This window comes from Dipodomys ordii, unplaced genomic scaffold (genome assembly GCF_000151885.1).
Source record: "Dipodomys ordii isolate 6190 unplaced genomic scaffold, Dord_2.0 Scaffold120, whole genome shotgun sequence".
Lineage (NCBI taxonomy): Eukaryota > Metazoa > Chordata > Mammalia > Rodentia > Heteromyidae > Dipodomys > Dipodomys ordii.
Window position 1 is genome coordinate 1,975,821 of NW_012267336.1, and position 23,256 is coordinate 1,999,076.

General features: G+C 46.3%; 1 protein-coding gene across 2 annotated transcripts in view; it reads right to left on the bottom strand.

Annotated features, from left to right (window-relative positions):
- The window catches only part of Tbc1d22b (TBC1 domain family, member 22B), a 62,838-nt gene that overhangs the window by 21,107 nt on the left and 18,475 nt on the right, over nt 1-23,256 (bottom strand). For both annotated transcript variants that reach the window (XR_001175583.1, XM_013029652.1), the window contains exons 3-8: nt 19,530-19,837; nt 17,096-17,275; nt 16,505-16,575; nt 15,054-15,182; nt 13,782-13,847; nt 9,410-9,524 (exon numbers count right to left, since the gene is read on the bottom strand). Coding sequence is in view for 1 of the 2 variants with exons in the window: in XM_013029652.1 (XP_012885106.1) it covers nt 9,410-9,524; nt 13,782-13,847; nt 15,054-15,182; nt 16,505-16,575; nt 17,096-17,275; nt 19,530-19,837 (869 nt within the window). In the remaining variant the exon portion in view is untranslated. The remainder of the gene's footprint in view (nt 1-9,409; nt 9,525-13,781; nt 13,848-15,053; nt 15,183-16,504; nt 16,576-17,095; nt 17,276-19,529; nt 19,838-23,256) is intronic.

Sequence of the window (23,256 nt, forward strand, 5' to 3'; positions counted from 1 at the left end):
GTGAGTCATATGACTCTGGTAAAAATTGATTTTTAAAAAGTCTCTGGCTGGGCGCTGGTGGCTCACACCTATAATCCTAGCTACTCAGGAGGCGGAGATCTGAGGATCGAGGTTCAAAGCCAGCCCAGGCAGGAAAGTTGGTGAGACTCTTATCTCCAATAAACCACCAGAAAACCCGAAATGGTGCTGTGGCTCAAGTGGTAGAGTGCTCACCTTGAGCTGAGGAGCTGAGGGACAGTGCCCAGGCCCAGAGTTCAAGCCCCAGGACCGACCAAAAAAAAATAGTCTCTGTAGATCACCTTTATAATAACAATTTGAAAACATTTTTAAATAAAAAAGCAGAACTGAAAAAATAAGAGAAAAGCCCACACACCTTCTAGTTTTCTCTATGTTTCCTAGGTGTTCATATGATTTGTACGTCAAGTTAACAAGCACCAGTGGCTGCTGGTTAAGTCTAACCTTGAGGGGGGAGGTGACCCCACAGATTGTATAGCATAAACCTGAGTATTCAAGGTCCCACACGTCTTCCAAAGACTGCCCAAAGACCACTCAAGAGACAGGCATTGTGTCACCAAGACACCCAGAGCCTCAACAGCCCCGGGGGAGGGGAGGGTCTCTAGTGCAATGTCTGAGGCTCACAGCAGTCCTCTAAGCTCAGAGGAGGTAGGTTAGGTCACCTCAAATTCCTCCTGCTGCGCTGCTATGTCTTATTTCTGGCTTGCTGGCAGGGAGGGGGCAGGCCAGCAATGGAGAATGTTGTACTGCAAGACACTGGAGACACATGTACACACACACACACACACACACACACACACTGGAGAATGTTGTACTGCAGACACTGGAGACACACGTGCGCACACACACACACACACACACACACAGCTCTCCAGTGCTGGCGTCTCAGCTGGGCTGTCTTCCACATGATCTGCTGCTGAGAAGAGCCTGCATCTGAGGTGCTTCTCCCAAGACAGGGTCAGAGTCATCTTGAGGGAAGAGTAAGAGTGCCAGACAGGGTGAGTGCTAAAACCTCAGCATCAACCCCATTCCTCAATTCCCTCCCAAACAACAGCATTCACATGGAAACCCCTTGTTGTATGACTCAATGCAGATAAAGTTTAGTAACAGGCAAAAATGAATCTAGGTGTTACAGTAAGTCAGCTTAGTAGTTAGTGTGGCAGGGTGGGGAGGCGGAGATGGGTGGGGACTGGAGGGGAACTCGGGGCTGTCCCATGTCGCAGTATGGTTGCTGGATATTTGGGGGAGATTCACCAGGCTGGGCAGGCATGACAGGGGCACCTCCTAATGACCTCAGCCTCCTGCAAAGCTGAATGGCAGACACCATACCCAACTATTAATTCAAAAGAAGTTTCACAAACATTCTACTCAGGATAGCCTCAAACTTCAATCCTTCAGATCTCAAAGAGTCCCAAGTAGCTAAGATTACAGGAGAGAACTACTAGCTCAAAATAAACTATCTTAAGGGTAGGAATGTGGCTCAGTGGTAGAGTGCTTGCCTAGGATGCATGAAGCCCTGGGCTCGTTTCCTCAGTACCACATACACAGAAAAATCCAGAAGTAGTGCTGTGGTTCAAGTGGTAGAGTGCTAGCCTTGAGCAAAAGAAGCTCAAGGACAGTGCCCCAGGCCCTGAGTTCAAGCCCAGGACTAGCAAAATGAAATTTTTTTAAAATAATAAACTATTTTACTTATAAAGTACGTAGGCTTGGGCTTCTTTTTCAAATGAAATTAAGGCAGTACTCATCCCAATCTAATAAATACTTTATCATTTTTCAACTTATTGTCTCTTTGTATCCACTTGAGAAAGCTTTATTAGCATATATTAGCATACTGGGGGAGAGGATTTCATTATGACATTTCTATACATGAATACAATACATTCCAATCAATGCCCCCATCTCTCCCTTTCTCCCTTCCTTAGAACAATTTCAACAAGTTTCACAGTTCTATTTTCATATCTATAAACCATATTCATGAACATGAACCATATTCATTCTCTTTCACCAACCCCCTCCAACAAGCATCCACCCACTAACCCACCAAAATTTTAAACTCTATAAAGAAGAGTGTTGGTTTCTTTTTTTTAAAGGTATAACTAGGAAGTGGCGCTGTAGCTCAAGTGGTAGGGCACTAGCCTTGAGCTGAAGAGCTGAGGGACAGCGCTAAAGCCCAAAGTTCAAGGCCCACGACCAACAAAAAAAAAGAGAAAGAAATGTTCACAGCAGTTAAAGGTATAACTAACCTATAGCAGTCTGGACATTCATGCATAGTTCTGTGAGTTCTAGTAATATCTGTGCTCATCAAATCGAGAGCATTTCTATCACCCCAGGCAAGTTTCCTCACACCCACTTTGCATCAAAAGCAACCTTTGTTCTGATTTCTACCACCACAGGCTCACTGTGCTTATTTCTGGACTACACTGAAAGGGAGGCAAATCATCTAATAGTGCTTTTTTGGTAGCTGGCATCTGTTCAGTTTGAGATTCTTCCTTGTGGCATTCATCAACATATATTCCTTTGCTGCTAAGTACTATTCCATGGCATGAATGGCTTTTAATGGACAAGAGGATTGTTTTTACTTGTATGAATTGAGTTGCTAAAAATATTCCTACACAGTGTTTCTATTTTTCCTGACTAAATCTCTCAATGGTTTTCACCCAGTACCCAGCAGTGGCCTGCTCAGAGTGCATACTCAGCAGACACAACAGACCGAGCGGTGTCTCCACCTCCTGCCCCATTCAGCTCCCTGTCAGAAAAGTACTTCACCGCCCTCCAGTGGCCAAGCTCGGCACCGCACGGTGCCTATTTTGAACACCAAAATAAAGGCCCTGAGAGTATAACACAGAGATTTAAACTAGCCTCTGGCTTCCAAGAGTCACAGTTTGGTGACAGGGGGCAGGAGGGAAACAGTGGTGAGGGGAAAGTGCTAGAAGTGTGCTCAGCTGTGGGTGGTGAGTACCAGGCGAGAATGGCAGCTTCAAAGGGAGGAGGGATGACAGGAGCAAGACGTTCGTCACCAGAGCCTGGGAACTGAGTGAACACCCAAAGTGAGAAAAGCGAGCCATGGACAAATCTTAGCCTTTCTGACTTCAGGGGCAAGAACTGCAGCCAATTGGGAGTGAGGGTGGTCAGTAGGAGACTCCACAGGAGCACGCCAGGCATGCAGGGACTGCCAGCTGTGAGGAACGTTTCCTCCCCCTTGTTGGTGACAGAACCCTTCAGGGTCCTGTTTTCCATAAGACTGAGTTCACACAAGAGAGATCCAAGCATGAGCGTCTTTGAACAGGAGTATACCTTTCTCCCTCCGTGTTGGATGGAATGTAGATGTGATGGCTGGAGCACAAATCAGTATTCTGGATCATAGTCTGGATGGTGAGAAGCTGCATACTAAAGATAGCCGAACAAGAGAGAGGAGCCTGGGTCCCTGGTATCTTGGATCCTGATATCTTTGGCATCAAACAAACCCCAGAATGCTTGCCTCTGGACTTGTCAGGTAAGAGAAGCAGGCTTTTCTGTAGCATTGTCATTTGAGGTCCCTGGTCACATGTAGCCAGGCTAATCCTAACTGATCACCGGCGATGTGAGTAGGTGTCAGTGTGACTCAGGGAACTGGCTGTGCCACTCAGAGGCCTGTGCATGCCATTACTAACATGCCTCTAAGGAAGATTTCAAATGAAAATCCTACACTGCTTCACGCAAAGGCAAAAGAGCACGTATCTGATCACTGCTTATTTTTACACGGGAACAAACCAGCAGGCATGCCTTTTCTCAAACGGAGCAGGTGTAATCTTTTGGAGGACGCTGCTCTTGTGCTGGACATCATGGTACACATTACCTAGAAATATTTGTCTGATGTCACACTGTTAGTCACAGGATAATACTGCCTCATCCCAGAAGCCCGCAGAGGCCACCCATGTCAGAGAACACAGTCACAAGACTCTCTCTCCAGCAGAGACACTGGCACTGTCACCACATCAAGCACTTGTAGTGAAAAACCTTCCATAGAAGCTGCCTTGTCAGGATGCTGCCATCAGCCAAGCGGAGAAAAGTGGATCAAGAAAACCAGTGTTCAGACCCACAATGCTGCATCTTGGCAACAGAAAAAGCTAGAGGCTGGGGAGGAGTCTGCAGGCCTGGTTTAAGCATTAATTTGTCCATCAATGGATGGAGAGATAACAAGATGTGGGAAGCTCAGGTTGTAGCTCAAAGGTACAGTGATAGCCTTGCTGCTCCAAGCCCTGGGTTTATTCCCAGTGAGACAGAGAGATATGCAGAATAGCCATACTATGTAATATTCAGCCTAGCAAGCACAAGGTGCTGAGTTCAATCTCAGTATTACAGAGAGAGACAGAAAGAGACAGAGAAAGAAAGGGAAGAGAGATTGGTCCTGAGATTAAATACACACATGTTCTTGAGAAGGCCTGGGTTCACACACATACACACACACACACACACACATACACACACACTCTAAATCTCAAAAACAAAATCTGTGCCCTGTGGCACTTGATAGGAATGGAGATAAATGGAAAATAAAGTAGAGCCACGGAAATAAAGGATTTATATAAAATTCTGAAGAGAGATTGCACACTAGTAAAAAAAAAAAGTACTACTTATGCATGACAATGAAATAATTAGCCATAAAATTGGAATAAAAGTTTACATCTCAACCCCTACAAGAAAATGACTTACGTGTGTGTGTGTGTGTGTCTGTGTGTGTGTCTGTGTGTGTGTGTCTCTCCCAGGACTTTAACTCAAGGCCTGGGCACTAACCCTGGGCATTTTTGGTAATTAATTGGAAATAAGAATCTTACTGACTTTCCTACCTGGGTTGGCTTCAAATGTCAATCCTCAGACCTCAGCCTTGTGAGTAGGATTATAAATGTGAGCCACCGACACCTAGCTCCACATTATCGTCTTTACTCTCTCTTATCCCTAACTTGTAATAAGGGCTCAATACATAATGAAAAATCTGACTACATAAAATTTGGTTAAGTTCCACATAGGAGACATAATAAATTCAAAGAAGAAACAAATGGCCTGGGGAGAAAAATACAAAAATAAATCATTAAAAATTCCCATATTTAGGGGCTGGGAAGGTGGCTCAGTGGTAGAGCGCTTGCCTTGCATGCCTGAGGCCCTGGGTTCGATTCCTCAGCACCACATAAGCAAAAAGAAAAAAAAAGCCAGAAGTGGCACTGTGGCTCAAGGGGTAGAGCTCTAGCCTTGAGCTGAAGAACTGAGGGACAGCGCCTAGGCCCAGAGTTCAGGCCCCAGGACCGGACCAAAAAAAAAAAAAAATCCCATATTTAGCAACAAAAAAACAAAACACTTGACTATTAGCAATTTCATGTGATTCAACATCTTTTTAACACATACCAAATGAAAGATAAGTATATCTAATCAATTAAAACATCTTTTACAAAACATGACAAACCAAAAATCCATTTTTAAAACTGATTGAGTAAGGGCTGGGCACTGTGGTACACACCTGCAATCCTAGCACTTGGGAGGCTGAGGCAGAAGAATTACAAGTCTAAGGTCAACCTAGGCTATGTACCAAGACTTATCTCAAGAGACCAAAATGAAACAACAACAACAAAAAAAAACCTGGCAAACAACTGAAAAAACATCACAAAAGAAACAATAATACACATAAGATGCATTGCCAGGCAACTGTGATTCACACAGATCATCCCAGCTACCCAAAAGGCTGAGATCTAAGAATCAAGGTTTGAAGCTAGCCCAAGCAGATGAATCTGCAAGACTCCATCTCCAATTAACCAGCAAAAAGCTGGACTAAAGGTGTGGTTCAAGTAGTAGAGCACCAGCTATGAGTAACAAGCAAGAGTACCAGGCCCTATATTTAAGCCCCAAAAAAGGAAAGAAAAAAAAAATAAAAGCAACAATGTGTGATCTCAGTGACAAGCAAGTGAAATAAAACCTGAAAGGCACACCATAGTGTAATTTCCAGAGTGGTGAAACATGACTTTACTAAATGATATCTCTGCTAAGGATGTGAGGAAAAGTGCATCCACCAATCAATTTTCTGATGTGTAATTTAGTAGTTCTTATTTGGCATGCTCTTAGGACAAGAAATTTCACTTCTAGGATCCTTGAGGTGCAATATGTAGTTGAACACAAATGTAACAGATAATATGTAGAAGGCTATTGGTTGCAATGTTATTTATTACAGCTAAAAATTGTAGGCAACTTAAATTTCTTCCACAAAAGAACAAACTGCCAAATAAATGGCAGAAAGGCCTTACTACTGAAATAACTACTGAAAATAAATCTAATGTCCACACTTGGAACAAGCTGTATATGAGATTTTTGGATTAAAAATGAGCAAGATATAGGAAAGTATAAACCACTTGTTCCCATTTCTCTGGATACCCACACACAATATGCTTTTCCATGCACACACAAGAAAATGAAATACACACTGAAAGACTGACAAGAAGAGTCTCAGGTGGGGGTGTGGCTATGGAGCTATGCGGTAACACTTCTATACTGCTCTGCTGCTTGAACAGTATGTACTTCTGCCATAGTTTTTCTTTAAGTAAGGAGGGGAAAAGCATGCTGCCTGCTTTGGGCAGAGAATAGTGTAAGAAGAGCCATTTGTCATCCAAGCACAGGGACTCAAGGTGAGATCCCACTCATATCACGAGCACAGGACGAAGGTCAGAGATCAGGGTATCAGCAGGAAGCTCATTTAGCCTCTCACCCTTGGACTTTGCACCTGAAATCAGATATGTCAAAGTACTTTATAGGCAGAACAGGGCTTTAGAAATCAGAATGTATTACTGCTTGGCCTGACAAGGTCCTCCCTTGAAAACCAGAAAAATCCTAGTAAAAGCTACAGACTCCTAAAGAAAATAAATGAAGGAGGGACAAATAGATTAAAGATTTACCAACCAAGTCTATACCAAGTGGGTCTCATCTGGACCTAATTTAAACAACTGGCTGAACATGAACATTGACTGTATATTTCAGATAATACTGGAGAGCCATTATTACTTTTCCTTGGGGGGTGCAGTACTGGGATTTAAACTCAGAGCCTCGAACTTACTAGGAAGATGTTCTACCACCTGAGTCATGCTTCCAGCTCTTTTTGCTCTATTTTCTCAAATGCCTTTTGCCCTGGCTGGTCTAGGCCATAATCCTCATATTTATGTCTCCAGAATAGTTGGCATAACAGGTAAGCACCACTACACTCAGCTTTTTATTGGTTGGGATAGGGTCTCACCAACTCTCCACTGGGACTGGCCTTGACCAGTGATCTTCCCATCTCCACCTTCCAAGTGGCTGGGATTACAAGCATGAGCCACTGTGTCCAGCCATAGTTATTATTATGAATGAAATGGTATAAGGTTTGATGTCAATATTAAAACACTGCACCAAGATGGATGGAATTATAGATAGACAAGATTAATTGCTGAAGTTGGGTGGTAACATGGTAATGCTACTTTGACATGCCTCTGCAATTTAACATAACAAGTTTTTGTAAAAAAATATATGGGCCTCATCTTCCTAGATCAGAGATATTCAAGACTCAGGTTAGGTCTGTGGCTGAGGTGCATCTCTGTGCTGCCTCATCCAGACTAGACCTCAGGAAGTGCGAAGGTGCACCCTTCATACCTGAGGTGCTGTGGGTCAGTGGTGTGTGTGTGTGTACATGCATATGCATGCACAGGCACACACTACTCAATCAGATCCTAAGACAAGAAAGCAGTTATACATATCACAGAAAGGCCCAGTGCCAAGGGGAGAGGTGGAGTGATGGCAGTGATGAGAAGAATGCTGCGTGGACCACCTGAGAGCACACGACCCCACCCTCATTCCCAGTTCTGCGGGCAGGAGAATGAGATGGTACTCAGGTGCTTTAACGTTCTGAGACTGCCTTGTAGAAGGGCAAACCCCTCCCCTGCAGGCCCCCTTGGAAAACCTGACTATGATGAGGTAGTTCCCCAAATTCACAATGACCCACCAGCCCTAGTTCTGGCCATGCCACTGGTAAAGAGGCAGAGAACCTTAGACTTCATCTGTGAAATCAAAGACCTGGGCTGGGATGTAGCTCAGTGGCAAAGCGCTTGCCTAGCAAGTGCAACGTCCTGGGTTCGATCCCCAGTACCAAAAAAGAAAAGACAAAAAAAAAAAATACAGTTAAAAAAAAAACCCAAACAAAGACCTATGGGATGTTTATTAAAGTCTCTTTCAATTGTGTGTGTGTGTGTGTGTGTGTGTATGCCAGTCCTGGGGCTTGAACTCAGGGTATAGACACTGTCCCTGAGCTTTTCTGCTCAAGGCTAGCGCTCTACCACTTGAGCCACAGCTCCACTTCAGGCTTTTTAGTGGTTAATAGGAGGTAAGAGAATCACCAACTATCTTGCTTAGGTTGGCTTCAAACCAAGATCCAGAGATATCAGGCTCCTGAGTAGCTAGGATTACAAGCACAAGCCACTGGTGCCTAAGTCCTTTTTTTTTTTTTTTAGGCAGCTTTGCTATGTAATCCAGGCTATAATCTTCCTGCCTCAGCTTCCCAAGTAGCCAGAATTACAGGCCTATGCCCAGCTCTTTCAATACTCTTTTACACAAGCCTCTCATCTGAGTAAAAGGGCAAAGTACCAGGCCATGATAGACATGTCTCTGTGGTCCTCCAACTACAATGATAAAGAAGCTGAGGAGAGGGCTGGGAATGTGGCTGAGTGGAAGAGTGCTTGCCTAGCATGCATGAAGCCCTGGGTTTGATTCCTCAATAGCACAAACACAGAAAAAGCCAGAAGTGGTGCTGTGGCTCAAGTGGTAGAGTGCTAACCTTGAGTAAAAGCAGCTCAGGGACAGTGCCCCAGCCCCAAGCCTGGAAAAAAAAAATGCTGAGGAGAGGAATGGGGTCCTCAACTCCTTTCAGACTGCTTAGCTTAGACTGGTGGAGGGATGAGGTGAGCGGGGGACTGAGAGAAAACCCGCACACCTCCATGAAAGTAAGCACGCTCCAAAGTGAGGAGAACCCAGGGGTAGGAGTGAGGAACAGAGGGGAGAAATCAAGGTCCTGGCATTCATGGGTGGGCACCAATGTCTGAGACAAGTTCCAAAGAATCCTAAAATCACCTTGGAAAAGCCATCAAACCATGTGTTTGGGGCAGAATATAACTTGATCAACTTGGCCCCTCTTGTGACAAAGCAGGTCTTTTAAGGTGAGATCTGTGATTATCTCAAGAGATCAATTCCAGGCTGTTACTGCTGCTCAAACAGCTCTTACTGTGTATTCCAAAGCCACTATCTGTCCCTCTTTCAGCAAGACATACCCGCTGGCTGCATGCTCAGGAAAAGCAAACAGATGGCAGATAGGAAAGAGCAGTAGCTTGTTCAGCTCAGTGCTCGTGCTTCTTACCCACATATTCTGAGAGGAAGACGACAAAGAACGGAGTGACCAGGTCATTAATTCCCTGGACATACCCACTGGCAGGGTGTCGGATGGCCCAAATAAATAGAATTCTTTCAAAGATCTAGGAAAATGAGAAAGAAAGAAGACACAAGTGTTAAATCAGAGGACACCTCCTTCTCACCCTCCTTTTTTCCTACTTCATAATTAATTTCAGGCATGGGGGGGGAGAATCATTTAGAACAATTAAAACACCAGGGACAAAGGAAGAATATCAGTACAAAAAGTTTCTAAGGGCTGGGAATATGGCTTAGTGGTAGAGTGCTTGCCTAGCCCTGGGTTCAATTCCTCAGAATTACATAAACAGGAGATGGAAGTGGTGTTGTGGCTCAAGTGGCAGAGTGCTAGCCTTGAGCAAAAGAAACTCAGAGACAGTGCCCAGGCCCTGAATTCAAACTGCAAGACTGGCAAAAAATAAAATAAATAAATAAATAAATTTAAAAACAACAACAAAAAAATGGGCTGGGAATGTGGCTTAGTGACAGAGGGCTTGTCTTGCATGCATGAAGCCCTGGGTTCAATTCCTCAGTACCACATACACAGAAAAAGCTGGAAGTGGCACTGTGGCTCAAGTGGTAGAGTGCTAGCCTTGAGCAAAAGAAGCTCAGGGACAGTGCCCAGGCCTTGAATTCAAGTCCCAGGACTGGCAAATAAATAAATAATAATACATTTTTTAAAGTTTCTAACACACAAGTTGTGGTTTAGATACTTTCCCCCTTTTAGCTTCTCAGTATCTGGGTATCAGGACATAAAGTTGGGAGGAAAAGAAAGGATAGTGACACAGATTGATTAAAAACAGAATGCTGGTATGGTGGCTTTTGCGTGTCATTCCAGTCCTCAGGAAGTGGAGGCAGGAGAATCACAAATTCAAGGCCAGCCTGAGCTACATAGCAAGTTCTAGGCCATCCTTGGCTGCACAGAAAGATTATGTCTCAAAAATATCTACACACCCCCAAATCAAAATAACCTAACATATTCAAAGCCCTGGGTTCACCCCTCGCACTATTTAAAAAAAAAAAACGTCAATAATAATAATTAGAAAAAGGGTTGTTATGAGTGTCCCTAATACCACCACATTCTCAATTATGGATGCTGCTGTTTTGGTTATTGCCAGAAGCAAGATATCAGAGCATCCTACCTGACATCTTTTCTTAAATCTTTTTTGGTCATTTTAGGATTCAGATAGGAATACCTTCTCCACCACCCTTCCCTCTCTCCCTGCTGAGAAGGAGATCTAGATTTAGCTCATTCTCGCCTAAGTAGGAACAAGTGACAGACAACACAAGCAGGAAGTGCCTTCGTATGTCAGGATACAACTGGGACACGGGCTGGGATAGGACATTGAGGGATTCAAATCCCATGAACTCCTACAGCTAGAGCTCTGAGCAACAGAACTCAGCCAGAGGCCCCCGGGGAAGCCTCTGGAGTTATAGACATTAGTCAAAAGAAGCCACATAGGCCTATGTGGGGTACAAGGAAAACATATCTACTGTCCCTTAAGAGAGTCCTGTCCTATCCTAGTCAACTGTCTTCTGCTTTCATTTAGCCCTCTGGGCTTTCCCTTCATCTTCTCTCAACCTGACACTATCCCCTGACTGCCTGTGTCCTGATAAGCACAACTCCTAGGCCTGATACAGGCTTGAGCCATTCAGAGATGGCAGGTGAGAGCAGGCACATGAAGGTGGGACAGGTCAGAGAGCACGGGGTCATTCCAAAGAGGCCCTTCCAACCAGACGAGGTCTCTCAGGGAGACCAGGGAAATGAAATACAATTTCAGGAGCTGGTTATCTAGTGTAAGAAAGAAGCAAAGAATCTAGAGACAATAAAGGATGTTTCTTAGCCCCTGCATCATAGGTGACCGAGTCTGCCTCCAGCTGTCTAAGAAAGCTGAGGAACACTTCTGGCAGAACAAAACCCTGCCTGAAACCGAACTGGTTTTCTGCCTCCACTTGCCTTACGCACTTGCTCGCTCTCCGTGTTGAAGGAAGAACATGGCGTCCTTGTTTGTATTACAGCCTGTTTGTATGCATGTGAGCCCTTTTATACATCTGCCTCTCAGTTGCTGAATGACCTCTCTCCCTTCCTTGAAAATGAAGCCCAAGCTAGATCCATCATGTTCCAGAAAAATCGCAAGAACACCCTGCCCCAGTCTGCCTCCTCTCACCACCTTTGACATGTGTCTGTCTGGATGCTTGTGTTAAAAAGCTCCTCCTGGGGCTGGGGATGCAGCTCAGGGGTAGCGATGGCGTGCAGAAATCCCCGAGTTCCATTCCCAATGGCACAAAATAAAAACAATTTAAAGAAGATCTTCCAGGTCATTGCTGTGAAGGACAGACCAAGGGCTTCGCCTGCCCTACACTGTTGGCCCTTGTGAATACACAAATCCTCAGTGACTGGCTTTAACAATGGCCAAGTACACAGAAGCTGGCTGTTCAAGTCAGGAGACCAGCAGGATGTCTGGTGGGTAATGAACAATGCACCACACTTACGCAGTACCATAAAGAAGCAAAAGAATGCCACCGGAGGACAGCTTGCTGGGGGTGGAAAGGAAAATCCCACATGGGTTGCCCCTGCCTCCTCTTCTAGGAGCCATTTTGACTTGTTACAGACAGGTCTCAAAGACCTCACAGCAAGCATTTCAGTTCAGTGTTACTTTCTGGTCCTTGGATGGCATTCTTACTGTTTTAACAGAAAGACTAGATGAGATGAACGTTTGCATTTCCATCCTTGTTTCCCAGTTTCACTATGAAGGGAAGACTTTTAAACAAACTACTACGTTCATATACAAGTTGGGCTGACATGAACAAGTAAAAGGTAAGTATCTCAACACTGCCACCCAGAAATGAGGGCTAAGCAGGGATGAAGTGTGGGAAACTGAACAGGGGGAAGAAAGGAACCCTGGCTGCATATTTAACTTCCATTGCACTGAATCTTATGGGTAAAACAATGGTGTCATCCCCAAAATCTTCCTTATGGTATTGCTAAGTCAGGAAGGCTCTCACCAAGAGAGACACCTGTATTTAAGTAGAATTACGAACACCACTCAAAGTCAATTTATTTTCAGAATTTTGCTACCAGCTCTCTCTATTCTGCACAGAACCGACAGATTACTTCAAGGAACATGAACACTTAGCATCCTGTCTATTGCAGAGCTGGGAAGGAAATTCCTGGCCTCAAGGAGCTGGTAGTTACAGCTGAGCTGGGAAGATTAAAAAGGTAGGAACTTCTGGCACATGCTATAACACAAAGAAACGTTGAAGGCTGATGCTAGTGAATTAAGCCAGTCACAAAAGGACAAATGTTTTCTAGTTCCATTTAGCTGAAAGACCTGGAGTAGTCAAATGAAGAGAAATAAAAAGTAAACTGGTAAGCTGGGTGCTGGTGGCTTAGACCTACAATCCTCGCTATTTAGGAAGCTGACATCTGAAGATCCTAGTTCAAAGCTAGCTGAAGAAGCCAAACCCATGAGAATCTTATCTCCAATTAACTAGCAAAATGCCAGAACTAGAGGCATGGTTTTAGTGGTAAAGTACTAGCCTTGAGTAGAAAAAGCCAAGTGAGAACTCAAGGCCCTGAGTTCAAGCCCCAGTTTCTCTGTCTCTGTCTTTCTCTGTCTGTCTGTCTGTCTCTCTCTCTCTCTCATACACACACACACACAAATGTAGAATGGTGGTTGCTAGACAAAAGGGGATTACTAGTTAATAGATACTAGGGTTTAGTTTGGGAAGATTTGGGACTAGATGGAGGTAACTATTATGTAACAGTGTGAATATACTTAGTGCCACTGAATCATACATTGAAAAAAGTAGTAAAAGCTGGGCACCAGTAGCTCATGCCTGTAATCCTAGCTACTAAGGAGGCTGAGATCCAATGATCGCAGTTTGAAGCTAGCCCAGACAGGAAAGTCCATGAGACTCTTATCTCCAATTAACCACCAAAAAGCAGGCAGCAGAGCTGTGGCCTAAGTGGTGGAGTGCTTGCCTTGAGCAAAAAAGCTCAGGAAATTGCCCAGGCTCTGGGTTCCAGCCCCAGCATACACACACAAACTAATAGTTAAATGGTAAACTTTATGTATATTTACCAAACTTTTTTTTAAATCCTAACTTCCATCTTGATAAAGTAGGCCAACTGTAAGGTGGGGTTGTTCATGGGCATCAGGTAGGCTGAAGGCTGGGCCAGCTCCTTACCTGTGAAGGACCCATGAGGACACAAGAGAAAGTGCTCTGAGGGAACGCTCCGCAGAGGAGCAATAGCTGCACACCGTGAGCAGGGGCCGTGCGCTGGGGCGGAAGGACCAGAGAGCGTTAAGTAATTCCCTCACCTCCTGTACAAGTGGCTGCTGGAACAATGGAATGAGAGGATTCGTCCTTGGAATGTCAATGTGAATCTGAAAAAGAGAAGCCATATGCACAAACACCAATGCCAATGTGTTCTTCTGACAAGTATTTTCTTTTTTTTTTTTTCTGACAAGTATTTTCTTAACAAATGGAATCAGAGGAGTAAGAATTAGAGCACAGTTTACCTTCAGGAAGAACCGACACAGACAAAAGTCCAGCTAAACTATCTCCATTGAGCATGTGCAAACTGGCCTCAGCTCAGCTAACAGCGAGGCACCTTCCGAAATGGCCATTTTCATCCAACTGCCTTAGCCAATCCACTGCTCCCACCCACTCCCCATAAGTCTGAGCAACTCCGGGCCAGCACTGTGTACAGGTGTGATCAAAGTATGTGGCCCTCCTGCTGCCTCTGACTTTCCAAGATCTGAAGGAGCTCCCACTGCAACCTCACAGACCAGGCTGGGGAGTCAGAGGAGTCAGCAAGGTCTATGAAGTCTTGATGGGTAAGATTCGAGGAAGGCCCAGGCGGCTCGCCTCTCACTTGGTGCTGAAAGATCTCATTTCTGTTGCCAAAGTGGTCAGTCCAGCTGCTTTCAGCTTGGAGGACCTTCCAAGGCCCAGTCTAACCATCGTAAGACAGCGTCCACCGCAACAGAGGCCACTTCAGTTCTCAGGCTGATTGTGGACAGCTGTGCCTCCACCAGTCTCCCCTCTTCTCCTCCCTCTGCATGCATACCTCCTCAGCCTGTGAAGATTACTGCAGGCAAAGATGGAGGACTCCCTAACCGTGAAGACTCAGACAGACAAAAAGAACAGAGAAGTGTGGGTGCTGTGGCTGTCAGTGGCATGGGCCACTCCTGAGTGGTCTGTAGCCCATAGTACTCAGTGTGGTCTGTGAATCAGTGGCATCTGCTACTGGGGATTTGTGGGGGGTTCACTGCAATCCTGCATTTTCCCATAATCCTCAGGGCCAGGGGAGGGGGGTGGAGGGGATGTGCTTATCAAGGTCCCAGGTGACTTGTACACATGTGAAGGTCCAGGACGTATTACCACTGACCACTGCTAAAGATGTCAACCTATTCAAAAAGACCAAAATCAAAGATACTCAGTGCCAAGAAAGGAGGAGGGCCTGGGAATGATGGAAGCCGCCCCAGACATGCCACCGCCTGGAGACCTGGAAAGTCTCTACCAGGAGGTTCCAGGAGTTAAGTATTACCAGGAGACACAGGTCGAGAACAGAACCGCTAAGACTGTACCTGTCTGTAGGTGTCCTGGTGATGCTCCTCGTTTCTGGAGTCGTAATACTGCTCAATGAAGCCAAAATACTCCTCCCGCTTCCGCTGCAGGGTCAACGTCCGCCTCTCGGTGTTTGCTGGGAGATAGCCCTGCAGACAACACCGCCCGTGAGGAAGGACGCTCGCTGCTTGGAGGGACAGACGCTGGCTGGATGCTTTTTCATTTTAGATTGAGCAGTGGCTGGGAAATTGGCAAAGGCAGAAGGAAAACTGCCAAGAGGACAGGGGTAGTCTTCTTGGTTTGGGCCACTCAGTGTTTGTTTTTTCCTCTGCCAATGGGATCCACATGTGCAGCTGAGGTGAGGCTGACTTTCCTAGGGTTATTCATTCCTGAGGCCCCGCCCTGCCCGTGGAGCATGGACCACTGGAAAGCTTCACAGCCCTCAGAGTGGGCCTCCTCCACAGCAGGGAATGGAGGTCAGTGGGAGGGAGCTGGGCCTGAGTCTCCGCCTCAGAGGCCATGACCTCTCACTGCCATGGTGTAATCCCTTCCACACTTCCGGGAACCACAAGGATCTGGCAGCTTCTACAGCACAGCATTAGGTGTGCCAAATAGCCTGGCAATGAACACACATGCTTCTCCAGGGTAACCCTGAGCACCACCAGCTCAGGGAGCTAAATGGAATTTGCGACAGAGCAGTTTTGATGCCAGCACAGACCTGGCAGCAGCCCTGCTCCTAGTCCAAGCTCCAGCCAATTTTCACTCTTAGCCCTGGTCCCCATCCCAGTCTTCATTCTCATACCTCCCAATCCTTTTCTGCTCAGCAAAGCCACTCTGAACGGCACTGAGCCTAGAAGTGGCAGGGGTGATGGTTACATGGTTGTAAGATTGCAGGTTGGGGGGCTCAGAGAGAAGACACGCTTCCTCTCAAATACCTTAAGCCATGCACTGCACAGCAGTGCCTGGAGAGCAGGGATGGGTGCTTATTCGGTTTTGGATCTGCTCACAGCATCTGGCACAGTGCCTGGCAAACAACAGGCCCTCAAAAAAGTCCTTCCTAGATCAACAGATGAATTTTACAGGCGCTTCCCTCGCAGTGGCTGGCACAGTATTCATGGGGGGCGGGGAGGGACACTAGTACAGCTTATGAGAAACCACTTAGTGACGGGTCACCATGGGAAGTAGGCTTCAACCACTTGAGTTATTCCCACTGCCTAGGCAGTGTCCAGCTTGCTCACAGCGCGTGCTGGTTTCCCCTGCTGTGACTACAGAGCCAGCTGTGCCCATCTTCCTGCATGGGAGTGGGACTCGATCCCCACCCTGCAGGGGTGGGATGAACTTGCAGGGGTCTCTAAGCCATCCAGTGGGGATGGAGAACTCTATGGAGTAAGACCAACATGTCCAGACTAACCTCATCAGGCAAGAAGGGCTGTGTGAGGCTCACGCTTCTCTACACAGGGGTAGAACTCACCGACAGGAGTCTCCAGGTTACAGGCCGAACCTCCCTGGGAACCCCTGGCCAGCTACACTTCCTCAGCTCATCTGCAAACAGACAACAGCCTCATTGGATTAAGTCCTCCCACAAGGCCCTAAAACAAACCCAGATCAGAGCTGCCAGATGCCTCCTACCGCTCAAAGACAGATACCACCACCACCAGCACCTGCTGCCGACAAGCAAGGGTAAGGCCCAAAATGACAGCTCTGAGCGGCAGAGTACCAAGTAAGGGCATGGCAGCCATCAATCAGCTCAGAGATGAGAGTTAGAAGGGAACAGAGAGCCCCATGGGTGTGGATTTCTGTGAGGATCCCCTCAAGGCAGAAGAGATGAAAGCCATAGCTGCACTATGGTCTACAGGCGCCAGAAAACCCATCCCGCCTAGTTTGGTCCCTCATCTCTAGCAACAAACTTCTGCCTTAATACCTGCATGTCACTGCAGTGGGCGCCAGATCAGGAGATGCTAGAAAAGTAAAAGAAGGAAGAATAAAGAGCAATAGCTTCCAGGTCTCTGAGACTCCCAGTCACCAAGAGCTGCTGCTATGCCCAGGGCTCTCGGGAACTCACCTAAGTCAGTGTTGTGGCTGGAGAGAAGCTGACGGAATTTTTCTAGGCGGGTTTTCTCCCGGACTGTCATGGGGGGTGCCCCGGAAGCATTCTGGTCTGAGATCCGGGCTACGAGGGGGATGATGGGCCGGAGAGGGAGTGACTGCTGTTTGTGGAGTGGGTTCCTCAGACATGTGTCACCTGAGATGGTTTGAAAGAGAAAAAGAACGGCCTGTGAAGAGCATGGATGCTGAGAAACCTCAACCTGCCCGTCCAGCAAGGATGCCCCCACCTCCAGAGCTGAGGTGGCAAACAGTGTGTGCTGCCTGAGGCTCCAACTAAAGGCCGGCTGGAGACCCTGTCGGGCTCTGCTCCTTCTCACAGAAGGGCTGCGTGTGTATCATCAGGCAAAGGCATGCTGTGTGATAACAGAGCTCTTGATGCTGAAACCACTCCTGAGAACTTGCATGGCAACACTGAGAAAAATCAAATACTCATTCTACCTCAATCTAGAATGTTATTCAAGGCCCGGGAATGAGTCCTGTATGAACACAGAGCTCTTCTCCAATGTCCACAGCCCAGAGCACCCTGCTCACCGCAGTCCAGGCATGACCAGCTGCTGCAGCAAGGGTTAGAAGGAACACCAGAGAGCCCTGCATGGCAGATGGTACACTCTTGTGATCGATTGCTCTGTGTTCCACCTTTCCCACCACAATAAGCAGCTTTCAATTCTGCCAAAAGATGGCTGAAGTAGCAGAATGTACATTCACGCTACACTCTGTGGCTCTAGACATCTCTAGATCAAATGGTAGGTAGCAGGTCTATGAGTACAGGACGAACACTAGTGTTTGCTATATGTGAGTTAGCAGGCTGGTCACTATTACACGTGGCCTCTCATCTGACCCTCATGACACAGGGAGGAATCTGCATGTATTTTCCAAGGAGCAAACTGTAGTCTAGAGAAGTAATGGTGAGACCTGAGTGACACCTTTGGTAGGACTGAATGCCAAAAAGAAAACTCAGTTTCTAATTGTGCCAGTCTTTTCATGACTGCTTTTTTTTTTTAGGTTTTTTGGGGGCTTGAACTCAGGGCCTGGGCACTGTCCCAGAGCTCTTTTTTTATTGTTGTTGTTGGTTGTGGGGCTTGAATTCTGGGCTTGGGTACTGTCCGTGCACTCTTCAGCTCCAGGCAAGCACTCTACCACTTGAGCCACAGCGCCACTTCCGGTTTTCTAGTGGTTTATTGGAGATAAGAGTCTAACAGAGTTTCCTGCCCAGGCTGGCTTTGAACCGTGATCCTCAGATCTTAGCCTCCTGGGTAGCTAGGATTACAGGTGTGAACTACCAGCGCCTGGCTCCAGAGCTCTTTTTCTCAAGACTAACCCTCTATCACTTTGATCCACAGCTCCACTTTTAGTTTTTGAGAGATTAATTGGAGATAAGAATCTCACAGATTTTCTGCTCAGGCTGGCACTGAACCACGATCCTCAGAGCTCAGCCTCCTGAGTAGCTAAGATTACAGGCATAGGCCACCAGTGCCCAGCTTTGCTTCATATTCTTAATCTATCTTGGCCATAAAAGTAGTGGTCACAAATATTTAACAGTGAATTACTTATCAACCTCCCCTACCAGGTTTATAAATCCAACTGCCAGGATTGGGAATGTGGCTCAGTAGTAAAATGATTGCCTAGCATTATTGAAGCCCTGAGTTCCATTTCTCATACCACATACAGAAAAAGCCAAAAGTGGTGCTGTGGTTCAAGTGGTAGAGTGCTAGCCTTGAGTAAAAGTAAAAAGAGACAGTGCCCGGGCCCTGACTTCAAGCCCAAAGACTGGCCTTGTGTTCGGAGGAAGGAAGGAAGAAAGGAAGGAAGGGAGGGAGGGAGAGAGGGAGGGAGTGAGGGAGGGAAACAAACAATGGATGCAGAAATACACTCGTGAAGGCCCAAATACCTTCTAGCACCACCATCATCACCCCCAGCAGCTCCTGAGGCCGGTTTCCCACCCTATCCAACCTGACAGGCACACATGGTGGAGGGGTCTGTGACCAGACACCTGTGTTAAGTTCTCCCTTCCACAGGACAGGAAAAAACCACCTGAGGCTAGTCTGTTCCTCAGGGTTGAGGAAGTCAACAGCAGTGCCAATGGTGGGTAAAGCTAACAACTTTAAATATGCCAGTCACTATTCATAAACCTGACCAGGCCTAAAGCACGTGAAGCCATCAACTACCCCAGAGAAAGGAAGAAGAGAAGAGGTGGAGAATGGCAGGTGACACTCAGCCCCAGTCACAGGGCTAAGCAGCTACCCAAGTGGGAGGCTCCAGATGTCATCCTCCGCAAGCTTGAGCTTGCTTTCCCATTCTCACAGAAGGCCAGAGTGAGGACCTATAGGAAAATCATTTTTATTTCTAATGCACTCTGTGAGGAGACTGCGCCAGGGGCAGGGTGGACTTACTGGAGTTTCTGGACAGCTGGGCATCACTGCTGGACTTTATGACCTTGTAGCCTGTAGGACCGTCTGATGTTGTGGACTGGGACCGTTCTGGTTTTACCCTCAGCTTGCTGTGGTTTTCTAAGACCTGGGCGGCAGTTGCCAAGGCAACTTTTGAGTTCAGAGTCTGCAAAGAAGGTGAGGAAAAGTCTTCTTCCTCATCATCGCCAATGTCCCAAGCATCACTGGTATTCCGGGCAAACTCGTGAAAACTCGAGGCCTTCTTATTCTTCAGAGGAACAGCATTGACTTTTGATCGTTCTTTAATGAAGCTTCGAAAAAGGAGACAGCATTAGCAAGGAGCATCTGACCACCTTTATTTACTTATTTTTGTAATATTAATAGCACAAACTACCCTAGATACAGCCATTAACCTCTTCGAACAAGACCAGCTTATCTCGACCCATCCCTATTAGCCCCATGTAGCACAGACATCTGAAGCAGAGACAATGAATCTCCCAAGAGTGCCTCCATAATTTCCCAGCCCCTGCACCTAAGTGACGCCCTATAATGGACTCTGGCCAAGGAGCTGAGGGGAGTGAGGAAGTTATTTGCAGGTCAAAGCCTGAAAGAGCAGGTATGAATTCTCCATGACCCTTTCTTCTGTCATGGGGCTGTCAGACTTCCATGGGGTGGGGCCTCCCTCAGCCTGGGTGAGTTGATGATGTAGAGCAGAGCCTGCCCTCCACCCTTTCCCCACCCCATTTTGGACACAAGCCTAAGCAAGAAATAACTCTTATTAATGCTTATTCTCACGGTTAAGCCACTAAGATTTTTGAGTTCAACTGTTGTGGCAACATGAGCTAAATCAGCTGTTACAGCAGACATAGATATGGTAGAAGAGGATGTAATTTTATACTAGGTCCCAAAATGAAAATGTCCATTTTTTTTGTTCTGTTAGCCAAGAAAAAAAAAAGCCTAAGTTTGGGGATACTTTTTCTTTCTTTTGTCTTTTTGGTGGTACTGGGGTTTGAACTCATAGCCTCATGCTTGCTAGGCAGGTACTTATAACTTGAGTCATAACCCAGTTTAGGGCTCTATTTCTTAAACAAAAAGAAAAAAAAAATGAGGGCCAAGGGGATGGGAATGTAGCTTAGTGGTAGAGTGCTTGCCTAGCAAGCTTGAAGCCCTGGGTTTGATTCCTCCGTCCAACATAAACAGAAAAGGATGGAAGTGGTGCTGTGGCTCAAATGTAAGAGTGCTAGCCTTGAGCAAAAGAAGCTTAGGGATAGTGCCCAGGACCTTAAGTGCAGGCAAAAAAAAAAAAGGCTGGGAAGGTGGCTCAGTGGTAGAGTGCTTGCTTTGCATGCATGAGGCCTTGGATTCAATTCCTCAGCACCACCTAAGCAGAAAAAGCCAGAAGTGGTACTGTGGCTCAAGTGGTAGAGCGCTAGCTTTGAGCTAAAGAGCTGACGGACAGCGCCCAGGCCCAGAGTTCAGGCCCCACAACCAACAACAACAACAAAAAAGATAAAGATAAGCCGCCCCGATGGCTCACGCCAGGATCTAAGGAGGTTGAGATCTGAGGATCATGGTTCAAAGCCAGCTGGGGCAGGAAAGTCCGTGAGACTCTTATCTCCAATAAACCACTAGAAAACCGGAAGTGGCACTGTGGATCAAGCAGTAGAGTGCTCGCCTTGAGCTGAAGAGCTGAGGGATAGCACCCAAGCCCAGAGTTCAAGCCCCGCAACCAAAAGAAAAAAGAAAAAAAAAAGATAATACTACTATAGACCAGTTGGAAGGGTTTGGGAGTATGACTCAAGTAGTAAAGCACCCACCTAGCAAAAAGGGTTAGGCCCTGAGTTCAAACTTGAGGAAGAGGAAGAGGAAGAAGAAGAAGAAGAACAACAACAACAACAACAACTTGGAAAGACACATTTCAGCACCTGAAGTAGGACACAAAGCCATCATCCCTGAAGCAGAAAGACAAAAGCCTCAAGGCAGAACATTACAAGGCTCCCAAAAGTATTCTAGGGATATAGCAAAACGCTGGCTCTGCGTGAGGAAGGAGGCTTTGTGAGGAGGGGCCTGGCATCGCCCAGAAGAGAAAGGGGCTGTGAGGACAGAACTAGGTTGGTGAGAGACACCTACCTATAGGAATGACAGAGAGAAAGCGAAGGAGTGAAAAGGTACTGTGTTTAGCACTGCAGAAGCAGAAAAACATAGAGCATGGAAAGTGATGGAAGATTTAAGGCTTTAAAGCTTTCCTGTTTATCAATGTCTCTCCAAGGAACATAAATAGATTCATATATTCACACATGAATGACAGTTAGCATTTACTGGCTACTCACTGGGAACCAGCCCCATGCTAATCTCCCTGTGTACACTTTTTCTCATATCCCCTGCATAGTCATCAGCTTAGGGGATAGAAACTATGATGATCCCACTCACACATAGGAGGAAAAAGCCGGAAGCTGGCTGAGGTTGTGAGCAGGCAGAGGGGTCAAGGCTCAAGAGCCAGCAAGCACTCTCTGCTGAGAAAATCTAGCTAAAAAATAGGTGGAAGCTGGGCCAGGTGGCTGACGCCTGTAATCCCAGCTACTCAGGAAGCTAACATCTAAGGATCACGGTTCAAAGCCAGCCCAGGCAGGAAAGTCCATGAGACTCTTATCTCCAATAAACCACTAGAAAACTGGAAGTGGTGCTGTGGCTCAAGCAGTAGAGTGCTCGCCTAGAGCTGAAGAGCCCAGGGACAGCGGCCAGGCCCAGAGTTCACACCCCACAACTGACACACACACAAAAAAAAAAGGAGGCAGAAGCTGGGCGCTAGCTCCTCAGGCTAGCTACTCAGGAGGCTGAGATCTGAGGATCACAGTTCAAAGCCAGCCAGGGAAGAAATGTCCCTGTGAGACTCTTATCTCCAATTAAAAAACAGAAGCAGAACTGTGGCTCAAATGCTAGAGTGCTGGAGCAAAAGAGCTCAGGAACAGCGCCCAGGTCCTAAATTCAAGCCCCACAACCAACCAAGCAAGATTTATCCTACTTTAGCATCAAATTCAAACAACAATACATATGTAATATCACCATGTGGCCAATGGGGCTTCTCAGCAATAAGATTGGTTTTACATGAGCTATAAAAATTATTGCAAGCAATATTCCACTAATAGTAATAATTTGACAAATTGAAGTCAATATGCACAGACAGGGAATGATTTATGGTGCTCATGCAACTTAGATAATTGAAGACCCAATCCAAGGTTTCGGCAGTGATGGGGATTAACCACCCAGTAATTAATGGCATTCTGAAGTGGAGCGATAATCATGTAGCAGAGAAAGCAATAAAAACGTCCCAACAAAATACTAAAATAAGGGCGATAAATGTTTTATAGCAACAATCTAGAATTGTAAAACAGTGTGGAGCAGAGCTGGATGGGGTCCCCTGATGTAGAATGAAGCACACACATGAAAAAGGGAAGCAATTAATTCAGACAATTAAAGTCCTCCCAATTTGCAAAGCTAAGGGATTGCTTCTATTCCAAGTATGCCTGCAGCTCTGCTGAGTGATCACTGAAAATGTTCACTGTTTAACCTCATTCATAAGCAACCAAAGGAAAGGACAGAAAGTTTGCCTTGACAGTTTGGGACATGGTGATGTCCCTGAAGATCTGCCTTACATAGAGAATGAAGGGAAACTCAAGAGATGACTGGTGCAGACAAGGTATGCCAACCCTGACCCAACATGCACAACGAC